This window comes from Trematomus bernacchii, unplaced genomic scaffold, assembly GCF_902827165.1.
Source record: "Trematomus bernacchii unplaced genomic scaffold, fTreBer1.1, whole genome shotgun sequence".
Taxonomy (NCBI): domain Eukaryota; kingdom Metazoa; phylum Chordata; class Actinopteri; order Perciformes; family Nototheniidae; genus Trematomus; species Trematomus bernacchii.
The window spans coordinates 3,278,160-3,297,178 of NW_022987567.1; the positions used below are offsets into that span (position 1 = coordinate 3,278,160).

Genomic DNA, 19,019 nt, shown 5'->3' on the forward strand with positions numbered 1-19,019 from the left:
CTGTCTGCATGTCTAAAATATTAAAACACAATGACAGAGCTGCAGACCGTGAGGAACCAGGAAAACACAAGTCTGAGCTGTGGCAAGGTCAACTGGAAGTAAGGAAACAAATAGGTAATAGTTTTATATATGTCCATGACAATTTCCCAGAGTATAATCTGACATCTTTATTATACTTGTTATATCCAACAAGTTCAAAACATCAATTTACAATGTTACAAAACAGAAGCAAGCATAAAATCCTCATATTTCAAAGGTTGGAACGTGGTATGTTTTTCTTGATGAATGAATTAATTCAAGGCAGTTTGTTTGCAAAGCTAAAAGCAATTCATTAAACTGACAGGGCTTTGCAGGGCAGGTTGTGTCACAATGTTCTCATTCACTACTGTGAAAAAGAACACACAACTATTTGAAAATAAAAACATGTTCCCTGCTCTTTATGACGTTGCTTTGGTAACTGAAGAGAAGAAACTAGCAGACCTCCACCAAGGCTGTTTCCATCAGTGAAAAATGATGTCTGTGGGATTCTGATATCCTGGACAATGTAATGTCTTGGTTCTTGGAGCTTCACCCAGGCTCTTCTCTTGATGAAAATCAGGCTAGATGGTTTTCCATATCCCAAAACAATCAGGCACACAAACCAATAAGGCATTTCAAAAACAAGTTTAACCCATAGTTCATCTTTTATTTCTGTAATAGCCTCTACTCTTTTGGGAGGACTTGGATTGAGAGAGCCCTAGATACGGTTGCCGACAGACGCAAACGCACTGCAACGTCCCAAAACATTTCCCTTAACCCTCCTGTTATCCTTGGGGTCAATTTGACCCCAGGCTGTTTTAGTAGTATAAAACATATAACAATGTCAATATTTTACACATATTTGTGTTGATTGTGTAGGATGATATTGAGGTGACTATTACATGCAAATGTATCATTGTAAAACAAAACTACCGTCTGCTTTGGTTATTGGTCGTTTAACAACATCAAAAAGAACTTTAACATTTTATTTCAGTGAGATTTTATGGTGATTTATATATTTGTCGATAGTCACATAATAGGAATTCTGGATGTATAGAGGGGTCTGTAGGGGGGAAGGTTGGGGTAATGTTTTATTTAAAAGGTTATTTAGCTAGTCAACTAAGATACCTAAAGCACCAGAGACATACATGTTGGTTAAAATGTGGAATATGATCATTGTCTTGAGTTTTAAACTACTGGGGATAAAGGGTGTAAAGTAAATCTGAGGAGAACAGGAGGGTTAAAGAAACGCGCTGCATTTTCAAAAGCGATGTAAATATAAAAACACAAATTTGCCAAAACATATACAAATGAAGAAGCATCATCACCAACTGGATGCTTCCTCGTTAACGAAAAGTGCTTCAGAAACGCAAGCAAACTGCATTTGCATGTCTTTTGGCACATTTGTGTTTTTATATTTGTGTTGTTTTAGCGCGTTTCTCGTAATGGAAATGTTTTGCGCAGTGTAACACATTCTCAGCTGTCAGCCACCGTACCCAGTCTAAGAAAGTAATTACACATTGTGTGTTAAAGTAAGGGATGGCAAAACATCTCAAAATTCACACTTCAAAATAATAAATCAGACACCTTGCTAGTTTTTGTGCAGTTATCTTTATTGAAAAATTAAACACACTTTCTGTATAAATAGCATGTCATTGTACAACACTCCTCGTTGAAATGTGCAGGAAGCAGGGGAAAGGAGGATGTAGTGACGGGAGGACAAGAGCCAATAGAGGAGCTGAAGAGCAATGGCAGGCGGGGGGGGGGGGGGGGGGGGGGGGGGGGGGGGGGGGGGGCGGGGGGGGGAGAAATTAACACAGACGAAATGAACGTGTACAGCTAATAAAGCAGGAGGCACACTCAGTGAACAAAATAAACCTTATTAACGGACTCAACAGGTGGAGCTTTATGAGTCTGACCTTTGCTAGGAAGCAGTAGTTGAGGGGTGGGGAGGGGGGGGGGGGGGGGTCACACCTTGCTAGCCTGACCAACAAGACAACGAGATTAATGAGACTGTCAGAGGCCGTCACTGCTGCCCTCCCATCACCACCCCCCCCCCCTCCCCCGGACGGCCCTCTGATACCAGGTCAAAGAGAAGAAGGGGTCTCCATCCACACATGTCTACAGGACGGGCCATTATGGAGGAATAAAGCTTCTGTGACGAGGAGGGGTTCATCTGCAGATTAAATATGCTTTCAAAATGTCTGAATAGATATATGGATAATATGAGAACATGTTTTTTCTTTCTCTGAGACTTTTCTCTACTTTTCACCTGAGCAGGAAGGGGGAGTGGCTCGAGGGAACTTTGGCATTCATGGACACTGAGATTGAACCAGCCACTCTTATGTAGCTGGAGTTGTTTATCTTGGTTCAAGTTATTAAATTAAGTGATAATGTAACTGTTTCTTGTCAACTTTTCATATACCAGAAATCGTTATATTTCTGAAGATTTATAATGTACTGAGAAAACGGCTCCAGTTTGATTTTGATAAAAGTTAGGAAAATAAATCTGAATGTTCTTAAATCAAGACTTTATTCAGGGAAACTCCTTGAGTGGCTGCGTATGTTTTGATAACATTTAACATTTTGGATGTTTGACATCTTCTGTTAAAGAATAAGGTTATAGTTTATATACTGTAAATATATATATTTTTTAAAAACTAACAATGAATAACCCTTCTGATATCTTCCTCCTTTTGTGTCATAGAGCTCCTTTATTTAAAAATATATATTCATGTTATAATATATATTTTGTATTTACATCTTCAGTAGTAACCAATGGGCCGCTGACAGGGTTGAGAAGTCAGAAGGGTTCTATTGTTAGTTTTCTGACTTTTCCTTTCAGTGTAAAAAGGCTTCTGTGGCGCTTTCATTCTTTTGGAATAGGTACCAAAAACTGATTTCACACTTTAAGCGTTTTATTTCTCTCAGAAGGGGGAGAATAACCTTAGTGGCATACATTATCCTCCAGGTGATTTAAAACACCCTAGTAGCTAATCTAAATGAAATCAAATATGTGCAGATATAGTATGGCATTGTCACTAAACAAATATTACAATTTTCTATCAAAAGGTATTTCAGAAAACAAAAGCCTTCATCTTTGTGGCTGCGATTCCTTCCAGATTAGATTGACACACACACACACACACACACACACACACACACCACACACACACACACACACACACACACACACACACACACACACACACACACACACACACACCCACACACACACACACACACACACACACACACACACACACACACACACACACACACCACACACACACACACACACACACACCACACACACACACACACCACACACTCTTAAGTTTGCTTGCGGTTGTGGTGAGTATATATTTGTTCCAGATATTGATTGGCTCTCAGAAGCTAAATGTATGAATGAGAGCTGCTCCATGCGGCCCTCAGTAACTAAACTGATGCTAGAGATTAATACAATAACTAATGATCAAGCCTGGTGCTTTATTTATGGACAACACAAGCTCTTTAAAAGCCTTAGCTTAAAAGTGTTAGTTTGACAATGTCACTTTTGTGTAACCCAGTGGACTTTTCCCACTTGTAAATTGAGTAGTCGACTAATGTCTGGTCTGAAAGACTTTTAAAAAATAAATATAACGGGCTCATAATTGGGCATTACGGGGCAAGGATGTGGGTATGACCTTTCAAAAAAACAACCTGAATTGTTTTTGTTACTCATTAAAGGTTGACATTTTGAAGGAGTATGGTGTACACAGAGCAGGCATGTGTTTCTCAGAGTTGTCAGCAGAATGATTCAGGAGTGTTTGATCTGCCCAGACTCCTGCATCACTTCCTCCTGCGTCTCACAGCAGCTCCCTGGAGGACATTTACATGAGTCTTTATTTGTTTTGAGCATATGTATTTCTCTTTTCATCCATTAACTTCAGACATACACACACGTCCACGGTCAGAACACTTAAGATGAATTATTGACTTCATACTCGTACCTGCAGCCTGACGCTCTGAAGTGACACAGGGAGGATGTTTGCTGTACATCCTCTCCACGCTCGCACTCTTCCTGAGAGGAAGGGAAATCATCACAACAACAATCACGTCTCACATGTTACTTTTGCCGCTCTCCCTCTCGGTCTCTCACTCCACCTGATTGCTTATCTCCTAATTGCTTTTCTATGAGCGGATGAAATGTGTGTCGAAGATTTGAATTTCTCGAATCTTTGGCAGTGTCGTTGTCCTCTAAATGTCTCATCACTCCCCCTCTTGGGTTTAATTGCTTCACTGAGCATGGCTGCAGCAAGCCCCCCCCCCCTCCCACAGGGCGTATATAATTAAAACTATGAAATACAAAAAGAAACATTAGCAATTGTTAGAGTAGCAGGAGCAAAGCTGAGCAGTCTGAGGGAAAACATTTGGGATTGTATTCACTCTGAGGGTACCTCAAAACAGAACTGGCGAAATGTGAAAGTAAATATTTGATGCAGCATTTTGGAAAAAACGAATACTAAGCTTTGCAAAATTGCTGCGTGGAGAAACAGACTCTGAACGACATTGTGTTTTAGTGTGTACTAGGAAACATGGCTACAGTTCAGGTGTTAGAAATGTGTTGTTTGCCAATAACGTAAAAAAATGAAGCCTTGATCGTTTATCTTCACAGAATTGAAAATTCAGCTGATTAAGAGTTGACAATGTAGTGAAAAATACATATAAACATGGAAGTGGAAAGAAACAGGAACTGAGGCGTGGTGCCCTTCCCTCATACATGTATTTGTATGTCTGATTAAAGCATGTAACGTGTATTTCTGTTAGCTTGACATATCATACTTCTTATTGTGAAAGAGTGCTTATATGCAGACAGGCAGGTAGCATCACTATAAAATATGTAGAATCACCAGGATGGCATCATCATCATCATTAAATATATCACTATATGCTGATGATGCAACGGAGGTTACGGGTTTTATAATTCATATAGGAGTATCTTTATGTGTACAGTATATATAGGCATCTGTATCTACATTTGTTCATTTTTACATTTACAAATCCAGGCTTGTAAAGTCGAGCGTGGATTAGTCTTAGATGTGCGGTTGTCTCTCGGGTAGAAGCGAACAAATAAATAATAATAATAATAATAAACTGACCAACGGAAGAGGAAGTGCTACAAGGAGCTCCGGTGGGTTTCAACGGTTGTAAATCCACAAGTTTTCACAAGGAGAAAAAGAAAAGGTTTCACTACTTTCCATTTAGTGCATAAGGTCTCACAGTGCGGAGGTAACACGTTGAGGAGAATCCTGAACAAAGTCCACGGTAATGAAAAATCATATATCCAGACTGAAGGGCTCAGAGATCAGTCGGTTCCTTTGTGTTTGTTTAAAAGAGTTGTGCCATTTAAAACAATAGACAATTTCTTCGTGTCATGTTGTCTCCTCCTCCACTCAGCTATAGCGCCACGTTAAAATCGGTCACCAGGAAGTCCACGTAGTCCCTCTCTTTGGTCTTGAAGGCCTCTGCGATGAGGCGTGCGGCGTCCCTGTGCTCGCGGCCCCTCATGGTCGCCCCGTTCACCTCCAGGATCACCTGACCCACCTTCAGCTGCCCGCAGTTATGAGCTGAACCCCCCCTCTGAGAAAGAAAAGAAAGAGACAATGTGGATTTGAACAAAACAATGTTGGGAGAACTGATAATAAAGCCAAATATATTAACCTCATGTGAGAATTACTTGTTTGAACAGATTTGGTAACGTTTGTCGGGAAACTAGTTTGTCTTAACAGCATATTTAGTCTCTGGGTACATGGGGGCTGTTATTACTATACATTTCATCACATTTGAGGAAAAAACGTGTTTGTCCTATGTGCCCAAAGACTAAAAGTAGTATGATATAAATTCCACTCCTAAGCAGTTTGAAAAATATTTTTCATTAAATATATTTAATTAACACAATTTCCAAATGTTTTGAAAATCCAGGCTTCTTCACGGCTGGATAGCGAGGTATATAGGACCCAAGTGCAGCAACCCGTTGGTAGAAATCAAATTCCTTTATTTGTGGAATAGGCCAGGGAAACAAAGTATAGCAAGGCAAAACATAAACTAGTTCAGAACCAAACATCCATCCAACAACGTCAAGACTCTCACAAGGACTGACAGAAAACCCCAAACCTAAATGCACACAAGACTAATCACTGAACACACAGGGACAAAATAAAACTAATACGGATCATAACAGGCTTGTCCATATGTGTGCAACTATTTAAGCATTCTATGTGTTGGTACAGAAGTGAGCAGCGCAGTATAATGTCACTTAGTATTCCAGCTCACATCGGCTTGACTGGCCTTGGCTTGTTTTGATTTACAGTAGTGAAGGCATGACCTGCTGATACAGACTAAAGAGACAGGTGTGAGCAACACATCCTAAAGGGTCTTGAAGGGCTTCGGCAACATCACGTTACTTTAATAATCACAAAAACTGTATTAGTGTTAAAGGTCCCATGACATGGCCATTTCTACTGATCATAATTCCATTGTTGAGGTCTACTAGAATAGATTTACATTGTTCAATGTTCCAAACTCACATTGGTTTCTCATACAGCATCTCTGTATAATATGTGTATTCACTCTCTGTCCTAAACGGCTTGTTGGAGCTCCTGCCCCCCCCTCCCTGTGAGCCCACTGTGCTCTGATTGGTCAGCTCGCCCACTCTGTTCTGATGAGTCCACCACCGTTACAGTGGAACATCAGTGATTATGTGTTACAATGGCGTTTGTTAGCAACCAGAAAATGACCCCAGTAATGACAAACAGATGAGAATGCTGCGTGGGGTCTGGGTGCCGTGTTGGCGGGACGTTGCGGGTCTCGCTGCTGCGGACAGTGTGAGCTGTATTACTGGGGTCGTTTCCTGGTTGCTGCGTGGGGTCTGCGAGACAGCGAGACACCGCAAAACTCACCTGAACTCAGCCTGAGCTTCAGGCTGAGTTCAGACTGAGAAATCCGCGGAGTAGCGCGGCTGAGAAAAGATAAGGCTGAGTGAGTGTGTGTGTGTGTGAGGAGCTCCACGGATTGGTCCATTTGGACCTGGGCATGGTCACGTCACCATACTCAGGAAGAAAAAAATGGAAGAATAAAAATCTCCAACGAGGCGTTCTGGGGCATAGACAGGTATTTTCTGTGTTAGAGTTTTACTCGCTACAGGGTGTACTTTGAGGGTTTGTGACTTTGCAGACGGTTTACATGCAGAAAAAACTACATAACACACAAGGGGACGGGTAATAACCGGAAAAGCATGACATGGGACCTTTAAAAAAACTGGTCAAACATTTCTGTCTCGAGCCAAAAAGGCCACTAATTCTCAAAATGACACTCCCGGTACGTCCTTTTGTCCCGATGATGTTATTCTTTGATACCTGAAATGAGTTTCTTCCTTAAGTCTAGGTGGATGTTTGTTCCAAAATGTAATACATTCCTTTATGGTGTCCTTGGTGTCGATAAGAATGGGATTGACAGACAGACAAACATATTGCCTCGTCCAAGGCTGTCGCCGGCACGGAGGGATAACAATGTTTCTTGTGTACATCCAAATGTACAAAAGGGCAATATAATAATTAAGGTCAAGCATCCCTTCACAATCTGAAGAATGAAGGAGACAGAACACAAAACATCTCCTTCCTTGTCTTGTAAAAGATAGAAACACAATATTCAAATATAAAGACATACAAATCTGATATAAGTAATGTAATAAAAATGTGTGCCATTTCTGAATGTCGTCTTTGTTTGACTGGAGAATATGCTAGTAGCTAATTCATGTTTAAAAATATAACTAATATTTTATGTTTAAACCCCACTATGATGATGATTATTATTATTGTAATGTTCCATCTTTAAAAACATGAATTTGTTTGCATGGTAATAACACATTCTTTCTACTTTCTTTTTTGTCTATATTCCCATTTCTGTTTATTCCAGTCCTACGTCATTACCGTAGTTTGTTGTACTGCCCTTGGAACAAATACAAATAATAACTCACTTTACTTTGAAGCCAACAGAATTTGTTATATACCAGCGGGAGTCGGGGACATTTTATTAAAAAAAGCGGTAAGCGGTTGTTTGTACATCAGTTAGTGATTGATTGTTATCATCATTAATGTAATCATCAAGCAAAAATAACTCCCATCAAAAAACGACAGCCCTGGTCCAAAGCCCACCTGTTTCTGGCTCAGCCCTCATAAGGAGTTTTTAAAAGTCTGATATCCTTACTTTTGTTCTATTACATCCAAGCAAACTAGGTCCTCTCAGTATCTAAGCTAAACATCATGCCCTAAATGTCACAGGGACATTACCATACGGAAATAGAGCCTTTGTTTAACAGAAAATCCCATTAGCCCTCAGAGCACACAGCTGTAAATGTTTGCATTTCTGTTCCTTTAGAAAGAAGTGTTTGCTTCAAACTAAATGAAATGTTTCCTCGTGACCGGCAGCACTCTCCTTTTGAAGTTACACACTCACACATTTCCTTCAAATCAAGAGAGACATTGTTATTGACAACCAAAGACATGCACAGAACAATTCACAAAGACTCAGTTCTTATTTCTTGAGGAAGTCTCAGCTCTTCGGCAGTGATATCTGAAGACTCTTAAAAGAACCAGTATATCAACACAAAGCATCAGTAAAACTTAAGAATGCCAGCATCTACAGTCTGAATTTCTGTGTGAAGTTAATCTAAAGCCTCTCTCTGCTCCGGAGAAGTCACTCAAGTGGATCCTCAAAACACATGTCTCTCTATCGCAAACTTGAATAAAGAGTGATATTTGTTCAACCCATCTGCTTCTTCTACACGGTCAAATCCACAGAGGACAGATATGGTTGACGGAGCAATGGCCGATGTTTTTTCCCGCTCATCGGACTGGTCTCTGCCCCTCCCCCTCTCATCATGGGCAACGTAAGATCACTCGCTAATGAAATGGACGAGCTAACGGCATTAGCCAGATGTCAGATGGATACCTGGAGTGTAGTTTAATGTGCTTTTCAGGAAACGTGGCAGCACCTGGATATTTCTGAGGACGACGTTTCCATTGATGTCTGCCGGACTGTTGGGGTCGACCGTGATTGCATGATTCTCAGTGGCTACAACTTTTATGCACATTTTTACTTCTGCTTCTTATATTTATTAAAATATTTATTTTACCCTAAAATAGTGTCAAGCAACCTAATCTCCCCCTGCGATAAACTAAGGTATTCTGACTCTGATTGTGAAAAGTAAATCAGCAGCCTGTGTTTATATTCACAGTGAAAACTGCTAAAAATCAGTTATTTTTCCCGAATTACTTTCATCACACATTCAATTTGGACCTCCCTGCTGTTCATGATTCACATCCTGTACCAGCATTACAGACGGTGGCAATGCAAGAACAAGTGGGTATCTTAAGTTAAGGCAAAATGTAATGTCATTTCTTTAGTCATTACGAGCTTTGAGACAGATCTGGATGAGCGGATTCCACCTACTTCCCAAACACAAGAGCAACAAAAGAAGCCACCTTATTTTCAAGAGGAAAAGAGGATGTGGGCAGTTTCATCTTTTTCCCATTTTACTTTTTCCTCAGCCTTACTTAAAACCTGCTGTACTGTAAGCAAGAGACAGCAGACAGATCAAGTTAGCTACTAACTGTTAAAGAAAGTAAAATATTTAGCAGCTAAAAGGCCTGATGTTTTACTAACATGCCAGCCATATCACTTTTTATTAAATATAATGTCAGAGTGGTGTTCTCTGTCTGCCTGTTTTGGAGTTCTTCTGCCATCAAATAGACATGAAAGGGCACTAATGCTGCTTTAATGGAAACACGGACTCTCAGGTTCAACATTCGTGTGATCTTAAAAGCACCAAGTAAGAAACATGGATTCCTTCCTGTCAGGTCCAGGTTCTTCTCCTCCTGACTGTGAATGCTGACCTCATTACGTAATGACACTTTAGTGACTGAAATACTACTGATGGGTTTGAGCAGCCAAGTTGACCAGCGATAATATTGCAAGGAGGAAGAAGTTGATGTACTGTGTCGCTCAGAATCCACAAATCCATCATGCAGTTGATCCACTCTTCTCAATCTGTAAGACGTGATTGGTTAATGGCGAGGCACATTGCAACTATGCCTGCTTCCAGTGGTGGAATGTAAACAACTACAATTACTCAAGTATTGTACTCAAGTATAATTGTGAGATACTTTAACTGATGTCATTACGTCCTCAAGTGCCTCAAGGTTTTAAAACCACCAGATACACAGTTACTCAAAGCTATGCCTTCTGGGCAAGAAGTTAGAAAGAATATATAATTAAACCAGAGTAAACTCACATACAAGTCGCTTTGCATTGGAACCTTATGGGTTTGTAATGATTGTTCCAGGTATTAGTCAAACCCTCAGGTGTTCTGATAACAGATGGGGATGTGTCAAAAGGCTATGGACACCTCAAAGGGAATTACCCCTATTATCTTAGTTTATTCTTAGATTGTAGCATCTTATTTTCTATAAATGTGTTTGTACAAATGAAAAAGAAAGTAGAACTTCTAATAACGCAGAATGAACAACGACTGTAATCAAAGTAATAAAATGTATTAAGAAAGAGAGATGGGTTATCCAACAAAAGAAGAGGTTTGCATGGAGGGGCGCCCTGGGTTGGAGTTGAACCGCTGACCTTAACTTTGTTTCAGTTGGCAGTGTAATGGCTGCATCACAGACTCTCTTATTTACTGAGCCTGCAACAATTACCCCGAGTCGTCGTGGTGATAACGGGCTGTCGCTTCAGGAGCGATGATGGGACTGATAACGAGAGGCCGGCCGGCAGCAGCTCACTCATCTGCACTTCATCTTCAGCGGCCATGATTGAGGTGACTTGAGGCGAGAACCCTCGTGCCCCGGAGAGAAAGAAAAGCAGAAGCTAGAAGTCTGCAGTAACACGACTCCACTCTGCTTCTTTTTCGCAGAGAAACTATATTCTAGAGGGCGTTTCATGTGATCTGTCCCTGGGATAGCACGCTCATCGGGAAGCCAGACACAATATAACAGGTTATTTCAAAGCAAATGTATCATTCTGATGCTTGGGTCTGATTGAGGGGCGTATTGCGATAGTGTGCCTTGCTCAAGGGTCTAATAACATTGAGTTAGCTTTCCCCAGGTGACAGAGCAAAGTTTTGACGCATCACTTTTCCATCTTGGAAAGTTAACGTGGAAAAAAGTATTCCTTTTTCTGTATGGTGTGACCTTGAGGCTACTTTGTTATGAATGTCTCCAAATGACTGCAGCCATACGGTGTTATTGTTGAGGGAAGCAGCGGCGGTGTCATGTGGCTCCTGGCTCTGTCTCGCTTCTGATTGATAGGGTTATTACCTCAATAAACCAAAGTTTGGATAAATATATGCAATTGCAAAAATGGGAAGCCGTAATAAGAGACCAGGCAATATTTTAAACCTGATTACATTTCCAATCTACTTGTTTAAATAAGCTCTGTTAAAATGAGCTCATTTAATGAATTTTAACCTGATTCGGGGCAGCTTCATTGGACCTCCTCACACCCATCGCACCAATTTCCTCCACTATTATTCATCGCAATCAGCTGCCTTTTTATTTTCATTAGACTCTCGGCTCAAGTATCTGAGGTTTAGAGGAATTGGTAATGGGTTGAGCCATTTTAGTGGCTTCATCTCTTGAGTGATAGTTTCTTTCTTGTGTGGTTGGGTCATTGTTAATACTGGGATGAAGTGAGGTTTCATGACTAGAATTCCTACGAATGTACAGACATCTGAAGTGCTGGCATTCTTGAGAAGTGCTTTTTTTTACCTTCAATAGTTTCATGGTTTATTATTTTATTGGGTTAAAATGGATGTTTTTATCTGGAAAATAGGAACTTTGTGATAGTTATCACTTTCATACAGAGCAGAACAGAGCTAAGAAACAGATAAAAGGACAAACAATAATGAAACAAAGACCCATCTCTGATAGGAAATAAAAATAGATGTGTTCCCAAACGTCACAAACACTTTCATTAGGAGAAACTGCTGCACTTGAACAAATGATGAAAATATATAAAATCACATATGTGCGAAAACACATGCAAATGAAGAAACCAACTTGACTACACATACGCAACATTTACTAAAAGCACTGCGTAAACAAAATGCTGGAAATATAATTGAAGTGTTTCGGGGCTTTGTAATGCGTTTACCGCAGTCAATTAAAAAAGCAAGAGAACCCTAAATCCCATCTTCCTGCATTTGTTTAGGGATTTGTATCTCACATTAAAAACACATCTGTTTACTTGGTCCCAATGCATCACCTCCCACCACCTACACACCAATCAAATTCCCAAATATTGCATCCATCAACAACACCATCAAACCTCCTCTTCCTCATTTGCACAAACCCTCCTCCTCTCCTTATTAACACACTTCTTTTGCATCCTTCACTCACACTCGCCGCCCTCTTTTCTCAGTGCACCCTTTGATTTTGAATGTGCTCATTTCCAATCCTTTTATCCCTCCCTTGGCAATCAGCTACCCTTTTTTATTCCAATCACCACCTCTGTGCAGTGGGAGGCTGGGATGAGACACGGCTTTGAACGGGGTTCGGACTGCAGTCTGAGGCTGCTCGCTGCACTGATCTTCAAATTGAAACTCCCTGCTTCCTGAGCTAATGCAGGCCTTTGTTGACTTGCACATTACTCTGGCAGACAGATATATGCACATCCAGTCACAGTAATAGCTTTCCGAGGTGCCTTATTGTCAATATTTGAATCTCAAATCTGGATTTACAATAGTTTTTCATGCAGAAATGCAAATGTGTCTTGCTCAACCCAGCCCTCAACATGAAGATATCTGAGCTGAGCCGTATCATAACCTGTGATAATGCACCATAGGTCTTAATTCTGCCTTTATTCCTCAACTTCAACGTTTTACTAACTGCCTTATACTGAGAAGGGAATCGCAGGGAATTGAGTCTCAAGGCAGTTAAGCGTTCTCATGAACACATCAATGTCACAATCCCCAACGAGGACTCAATTAGTAGGAATCTCAGTGTGAGTTCAGCTGCAGTGTGAATCCATTTCAATCCTTAAAGGGCATCAAATCCCAGCTGGCAGGTGGGCGCATGATTCCATCACAGAGAGTCACAGAAGAAGGCACCCAGGATATAATAAACACAGCTAATAATAAGGAGAATATTCACCAAAACTGAGTCGGCTGATTGTTAAAAAGTATACAGAGTTAACGGTTGTGCTTTATTGCATATGGCACAGATTTTGGAAAGTGTGTGAGTGTTTCCCCACACCCCTTTAAGATCCCCAGCTCCTATAAAAAGTGTATAATAAAGTGAGTTGCCAAATACAGATTATCCCACGGCCATTACATGATAAAACCATGCCTTCTATTATATTAGCCTTTATCAATCTGGAGCTCTGGCAGCAAAATTACAGTTTTGATTATTTCCCACCAGATTGAGACATTTTTATCATGTTTGCCCTTTCGGCCAAATACATATTTAATTGGTTTCCTGCATAACAATACAAATGCATCAAAATGAATGTTTTTTTTTTTTTTAATTGTTCACACATTCCAGAATGCAGAAAAAAGGTTATCACCTTAGCAACAAGTATACAGCTAAAAGGTTCATTTGTGTGGCATTTCGTAAAGAAATCGCTATTTAAAGGGGTTACAATTCGACAAAGGAATGTATATTGTGTGTATGATGAGGACTGATGTGTGTTGAAAGATTTAAGATATTGAAAGTGAACATTAAATGTAAATATTATATCTGTATGGCAGACACATAAGTCCTTTACTTCATAGCAACATAACAATATATATGTGAATCAAAGTAAAGGTACTTTATTATTTTATACATTTTATAAAGGGTGTATTCTTTTATATTACATCATTATTGTATACCTTGTTTTGTGTTCTTCCTCACTCACCTGTATTGTGACTATTCGTGGAATGGGCTGGCGCGTGTTGGCTCCGCCTTCAATGGCGATCCCCAGAGTGCTGGCGCTCTTTGCCACCCTCACCAGGGAGGAGGTGGGCTCCAACAGCCCCGGCTACAGCAAGGGAGGGAGAGGAGCACAGGTTAAATCAGAAGAACATCATTAATGCGTATTTATAAACCCCTAATATTCATCACATCATACAACCTCTCTATGTCTGCTTCCCCTTCCTGCCACTATGCATGCATTTATTGTCCTTCTTTTGTTCTTTAGAACATCCATAACATGCACCTGTTTGTAACTTACAAATGATGGATCACTTTATATAGACTCTTATGGCACTACTTCTATTCTATTGTATTGTATTGACTTGCACTATTTTATCTGTTTATTGTGTTGCACTGTTGGAGGAGCCTGTGACCTAAGATTTTCATCGACTTAACTAAACTGTAGCTATGTACGAATGATAAAAAAAGCCTTGAATCTTGATTATACAGTTATGAGCTTCCTTCTGAGCACACACACTCAAGGGTCTTCTCAATGGGTTTACACATTCATAAAGACCTCTTTTCTATTATTATGTACATATTTAATCCTGGTGACCAATCCATGAATGAACAATCATGTTGTACACTTTCACAAGTCAAAGGACATAAGAAATAACCATTTCACAAGCAATCTTTTAAACGCATTCATATTACGTATTCACTATCGTAAAGCTTCTTTTACACTGGCCTCTGTAACCCAATGGGGGGAATCTTTTTCCTTGAGGGGTTTCTTTCATCTGTATGTTAATTTGAAACACGCTACTTGGATTCTATGTCCATATGGTAAGGGGAAATATCAATGGTGTCCAGCTGGTGAAGAGGCATATCATATTACTGCAGCATTCCCGGTTCAATTCCAGCTCAGGACTTCAATCCTCCTCTCTCTCCACGCTCCATTTTTTCTGTCAATAACAAATAACTGCAAACTGTGCTTTCCATCAAACGCCAATTTATCATAGAATATGGACATAACATCTGTGAATCAATGTTTTTGCTTACTGCTTAATGAAACAAACTCCTGATGTGTTTTTATGGCTGGAATAGGAATGACTAGACTATAAAAAGCTTTAAACAATTGCCCTCTAAAAGTTAATTCAGTTTTCTCAGGAGCAAAAAGAAAGTAAATGCTTTGACAAAGTAGATTCAGCCGTCACATCTCCTGCCTAATGATTCTAATCTAAAACAGATATTGAATCGACCGGCCCTCTCCTCATAAAGCATTAGGCTACTTCCATCCTTACTTGTTATTTCTCCCATCAATCAATAAGAACCAGAGAGCGCTTGTCATAACGCTACACTGCAGTGAGCGGTGAAATAAATGATGGAATGAATTAATGAATGACATGAATGAGGAATAAACAAATGAGTGAAACAAAGGAAACTGTGTGAGCAAAACAGAGGGAGGAGAGAAGAGATCACAGTTAGGGTTTGAGAAAAGATTCTGGAGGATTAGCAATAAAAGCACATCAGTTTATCAACGATGGTTTGTTTTTCAGCACACACACCATTCTATATTTGCAAGGACCCATACAGTAACTCATAACTGTATCTCTTTAAATACAAATAATTCTTACTGTAACCTTTAAAATATGGCTTAAAGAGGCCCTTCAACCCTTTTCGGGTTTCCAAAAGTTGTGTCACTTTCCAAATGTGCCGCACTTCTTAAAACTCACAGAAATGGGTCCTCACAAGACAGAACTATGACAGCACACACACCTAACTAAACTAAATACATGTCCCATTCATCAAAGTTTAACAATGAATCCACTCATCCATCCATGTTTGGCTCACAGCTGTTCTGAATCGCCCCCTCACCGGTTTGGAGGGGTGGTCCCCCCCGCCCCCCTGGGTGTCCCGGGGGTGGCGTGTGTGTGAGAAGTGGGTGCTGCTGTCTTTGCTGATGTGTCCTGACTCAGCTATGTCCACCCCGCTGTCCTCACTGAGGGTCTGGCCGCTGTCTGACAGCTGAGACAGAGCGCCACCTGAGGGTCAACAGCACATGGGACGTGAGGATGGGAAAACAGCACATCATCTATTGTGGGGATTTCATTTTACTATATAAAAGCAATACTATATTTTATTTGTATTGTTTTAAACTTGCTTCAACTTTCAGAGCGTTCTTCAGTTTAGCAGAATTGCTAAAAAGAATCAAATTTGGAAATGTATCTGATTTTAAGATTTAGTGACGTTTTGCATAGAGTTGCAATGATACACATTTTTCTGGGTAATGCATTTATCCCAAATAAATACATATTTGGAGAGATAGTACATGGTATTTACAGTATACACATATACATATCCTACATAATAAGTACATAAGGTGGCGAGAAACGGTGAGCAATAATTAGATTTGTAAATAATGTAAAGACTATATTTGTATCTACAAGAACAGTCAATACATACTGAATATGGAGCCCACATTTAAAGTCATTATTAGTTGCATCCACACTTGTGCATGTTATTATTTAAAAGATAAAAATGACATATGTATATTGGACTTCCGGAGCTCCACTGTCTGTCCCTCACCTCGAGTTTGGGGAAGGGGCCGCACCTCGTTGACGTCGGGCTCTGCGTTGGGCCTGTGAACCTCCACCGTAACAAACTGCTGCTTAGAGCCCGGAGAGGAGGGGGGGACTTTGGACATGGACACTGGTTTAAAAGGAAGAAAAGGGGGTGGAGGAGGGGCAGGGAGTGGAGGTGGAGGTGGAGGTGAAGGGGACGGGGCAGCGGGTTTGGTGCCCCTGCTGGGGGACAGGACCCTTGGGAAAGGGCCAATGTTGGGCTGTGTGACCTTAGACAGCTGAGCAGCAGCTATCTGTTCTCTCCTGGAAGGTACCGTGGGTTCTCTCTTTTTAATGACCGCGTAGTCCCGGGAGGGGTCCCTGGGGTGCTCCCGTTTGTGCAGTGAGGGTAAGGCGGGGGCGTGTCCTGGCTCTCTGCTGCGCTGGTTATTGGACGGGGCTGTGAAGTACAGGCCTGAGTGGGAGGATTCGGACGAGGGGCTTTTGTTGACCGGATCTCGTCTAGTTGGCCGCCTCTGCACCCCTGGTGGGGGCGGAGGCTTGAAGGAGGGGGGGGATTCAGCTGGGGTGGACTGTACGTCGTCCTGAAGTGAGAGGATATATTCATCATTGATTAAGGGTGTAATAATGTATCAAGGCAATATATCCGGCAGAACAAAACATGACCTTACTGTTTTAATCAACATTTAATCCTGACAAACTGTTTTTTTTTTACTTGCATATTTTTTTGAATGTTTCTCAAATGTAAGACTCACTTTCTATGAGAGGTAAAGGTATTATTTCTTCTTCATTTTATTTGTATGTAGAAAAATATCTGCCAGGTTGCTTTGTAACTTACCTGTAGTTGTTTCTACAGTAATTATTGTTTAGTTTTGCCAGGTTTTGATAAGTATGTGTCCTATTGACGTTTGTTTATTTGAATGACTGTATATTTACACATGCAATGTTCATTTACAAGCACATTTTAAACACAGTGTTCCTTAAACCAATTTGAACTCAAACAATTGCATTAGACACCTGTTGAACCCTTTCAGTTTCAGTGAAAATAACAGCCATCTAGAGGAACATTAACACATCCAAACCATGTAGAAAACGTTGCTGCTCCATCGGGACCCTGTATTAAAATGTAAAAATGCTTGAACAAAAACTGAAGATGGACACTGAGACAGAGTGGCTCACAAAAATATGGACTGAGACATAAAATGAGTGTAAAAATGAAAAAGAAGTAATGATTTGAGCGGCAGGTAGCCTTGGACGACTGCTGAGTAAAAGCATTCTCCCTGATCTCCATCTCATCTCTTTCTGTTCAGAAGAAACTGAGCCTCAGATATCTCTTGTTGTTTTGGAAAGCGCAAACCTTTTTTTTTTACCCTGACCGTAACCACCTCCTTCTTGGAAGTATGGAGAAGGGTGGGAGGATAATTGGACATGCCAGGTGGCCGATCCTCTTTCCAACCAACAACAAAAAAGGAAAGTGGAAAGGCTTCACCAACACTTACTTTCAAAGCACCGTCATCAGTCCCTATCTCAATACCTCCCTTTAATATTTCGTTTGAATTTTCTCCCCTGTGTGGAATCCATCTTTATCACACCAGAGCAAGGGCTGTGCCTGCCGGGCTCACCAGAGAGATGTCGGCCAGAAGCGTGTTCAGACTCTCCGGGGGATCCGCCTTATTACTGTCCACCGCGCTGTCGTTCTGAGAGACAAAGATGGAGTAAGAGGGACGCGAGGTGAAAGAGAGCCAGGAAACAGAGAGGTTGAGGGGAGAAGAGAGGGATGAAAGTCAGCGGGATGATAAACACAGATGTGTGTTAGATGCTAAATTAGATTTGGTGGATGTTCCATGTTTCCTAGAAAAAAGGAAAGATGTCAATATATGTTTGCGTTCGCTTGTCAATCTTGAAATTAATAGGGAAGGAAAGCAATTAAGATAGGCACACACACACCCACACACAGATCAAGTCTTCTAGCTAAGCAAAATGCACATGCCGGGAAAATCGATAGAGGGCCATCAGCTGAGTTCAAAGCTGGATTTGGAGGCTCAATCCCAGTGGCGTGGGGGAGGGGAGGTCATTTGCAGCAGATCTGTGAATGATTTCCGAGCCAAGGAGCTGAGTTCAGGGAAGCGCTGAACTTCATTTAACTCTGCCACTAAACCAAAACAAAAGCCCCAGCTATTCAGCGTAATCACCGCTCGTCACCGCACGGGGAGCACTTACAGACAATTTATTTATTGCAAGACTCAATCGACTTTCCACATGCGGAGACGCTGCTCTGCACTGTAAGCAGTCAGGGCACGCTGTGTTTGTTCATGTGTGATCATGTTCATCTGTAGTTAACATCCATCGAGAAAGTGTGTGTGTGGTGTGGGAGCATGTGTATCTGAGAGTACCCAATAATCATCTCAGGTAATTCTGCAGAACAGGATTAATATCCAATGTCAACATGCCGTGCAAACGCAGTGAGCAGTGTGATGTG

The 19,019-nt window shown here is 40.9% G+C and overlaps 1 protein-coding gene across 1 annotated transcript in view; it reads right to left on the reverse strand.

Annotated features, from left to right (window-relative positions):
* Positions 1-4,650: 4,650 nt before the first annotated feature.
* whrna (whirlin a) overlaps positions 4,651-19,019 on the reverse strand; it is a 155,313-nt gene continuing 140,944 nt past the window's right edge. The window contains exons 8-12 of the mRNA XM_034125693.1: positions 18,163-18,237; positions 16,545-17,124; positions 15,834-16,000; positions 13,963-14,085; positions 4,651-5,640 (exon numbers count right to left, since the gene is read on the reverse strand). Of these exons, the coding sequence (XP_033981584.1) occupies positions 5,458-5,640; positions 13,963-14,085; positions 15,834-16,000; positions 16,545-17,124; positions 18,163-18,237 (1,128 nt within the window). The 3' untranslated portion in view covers positions 4,651-5,457. The remainder of the gene's footprint in view (positions 5,641-13,962; positions 14,086-15,833; positions 16,001-16,544; positions 17,125-18,162; positions 18,238-19,019) is intronic.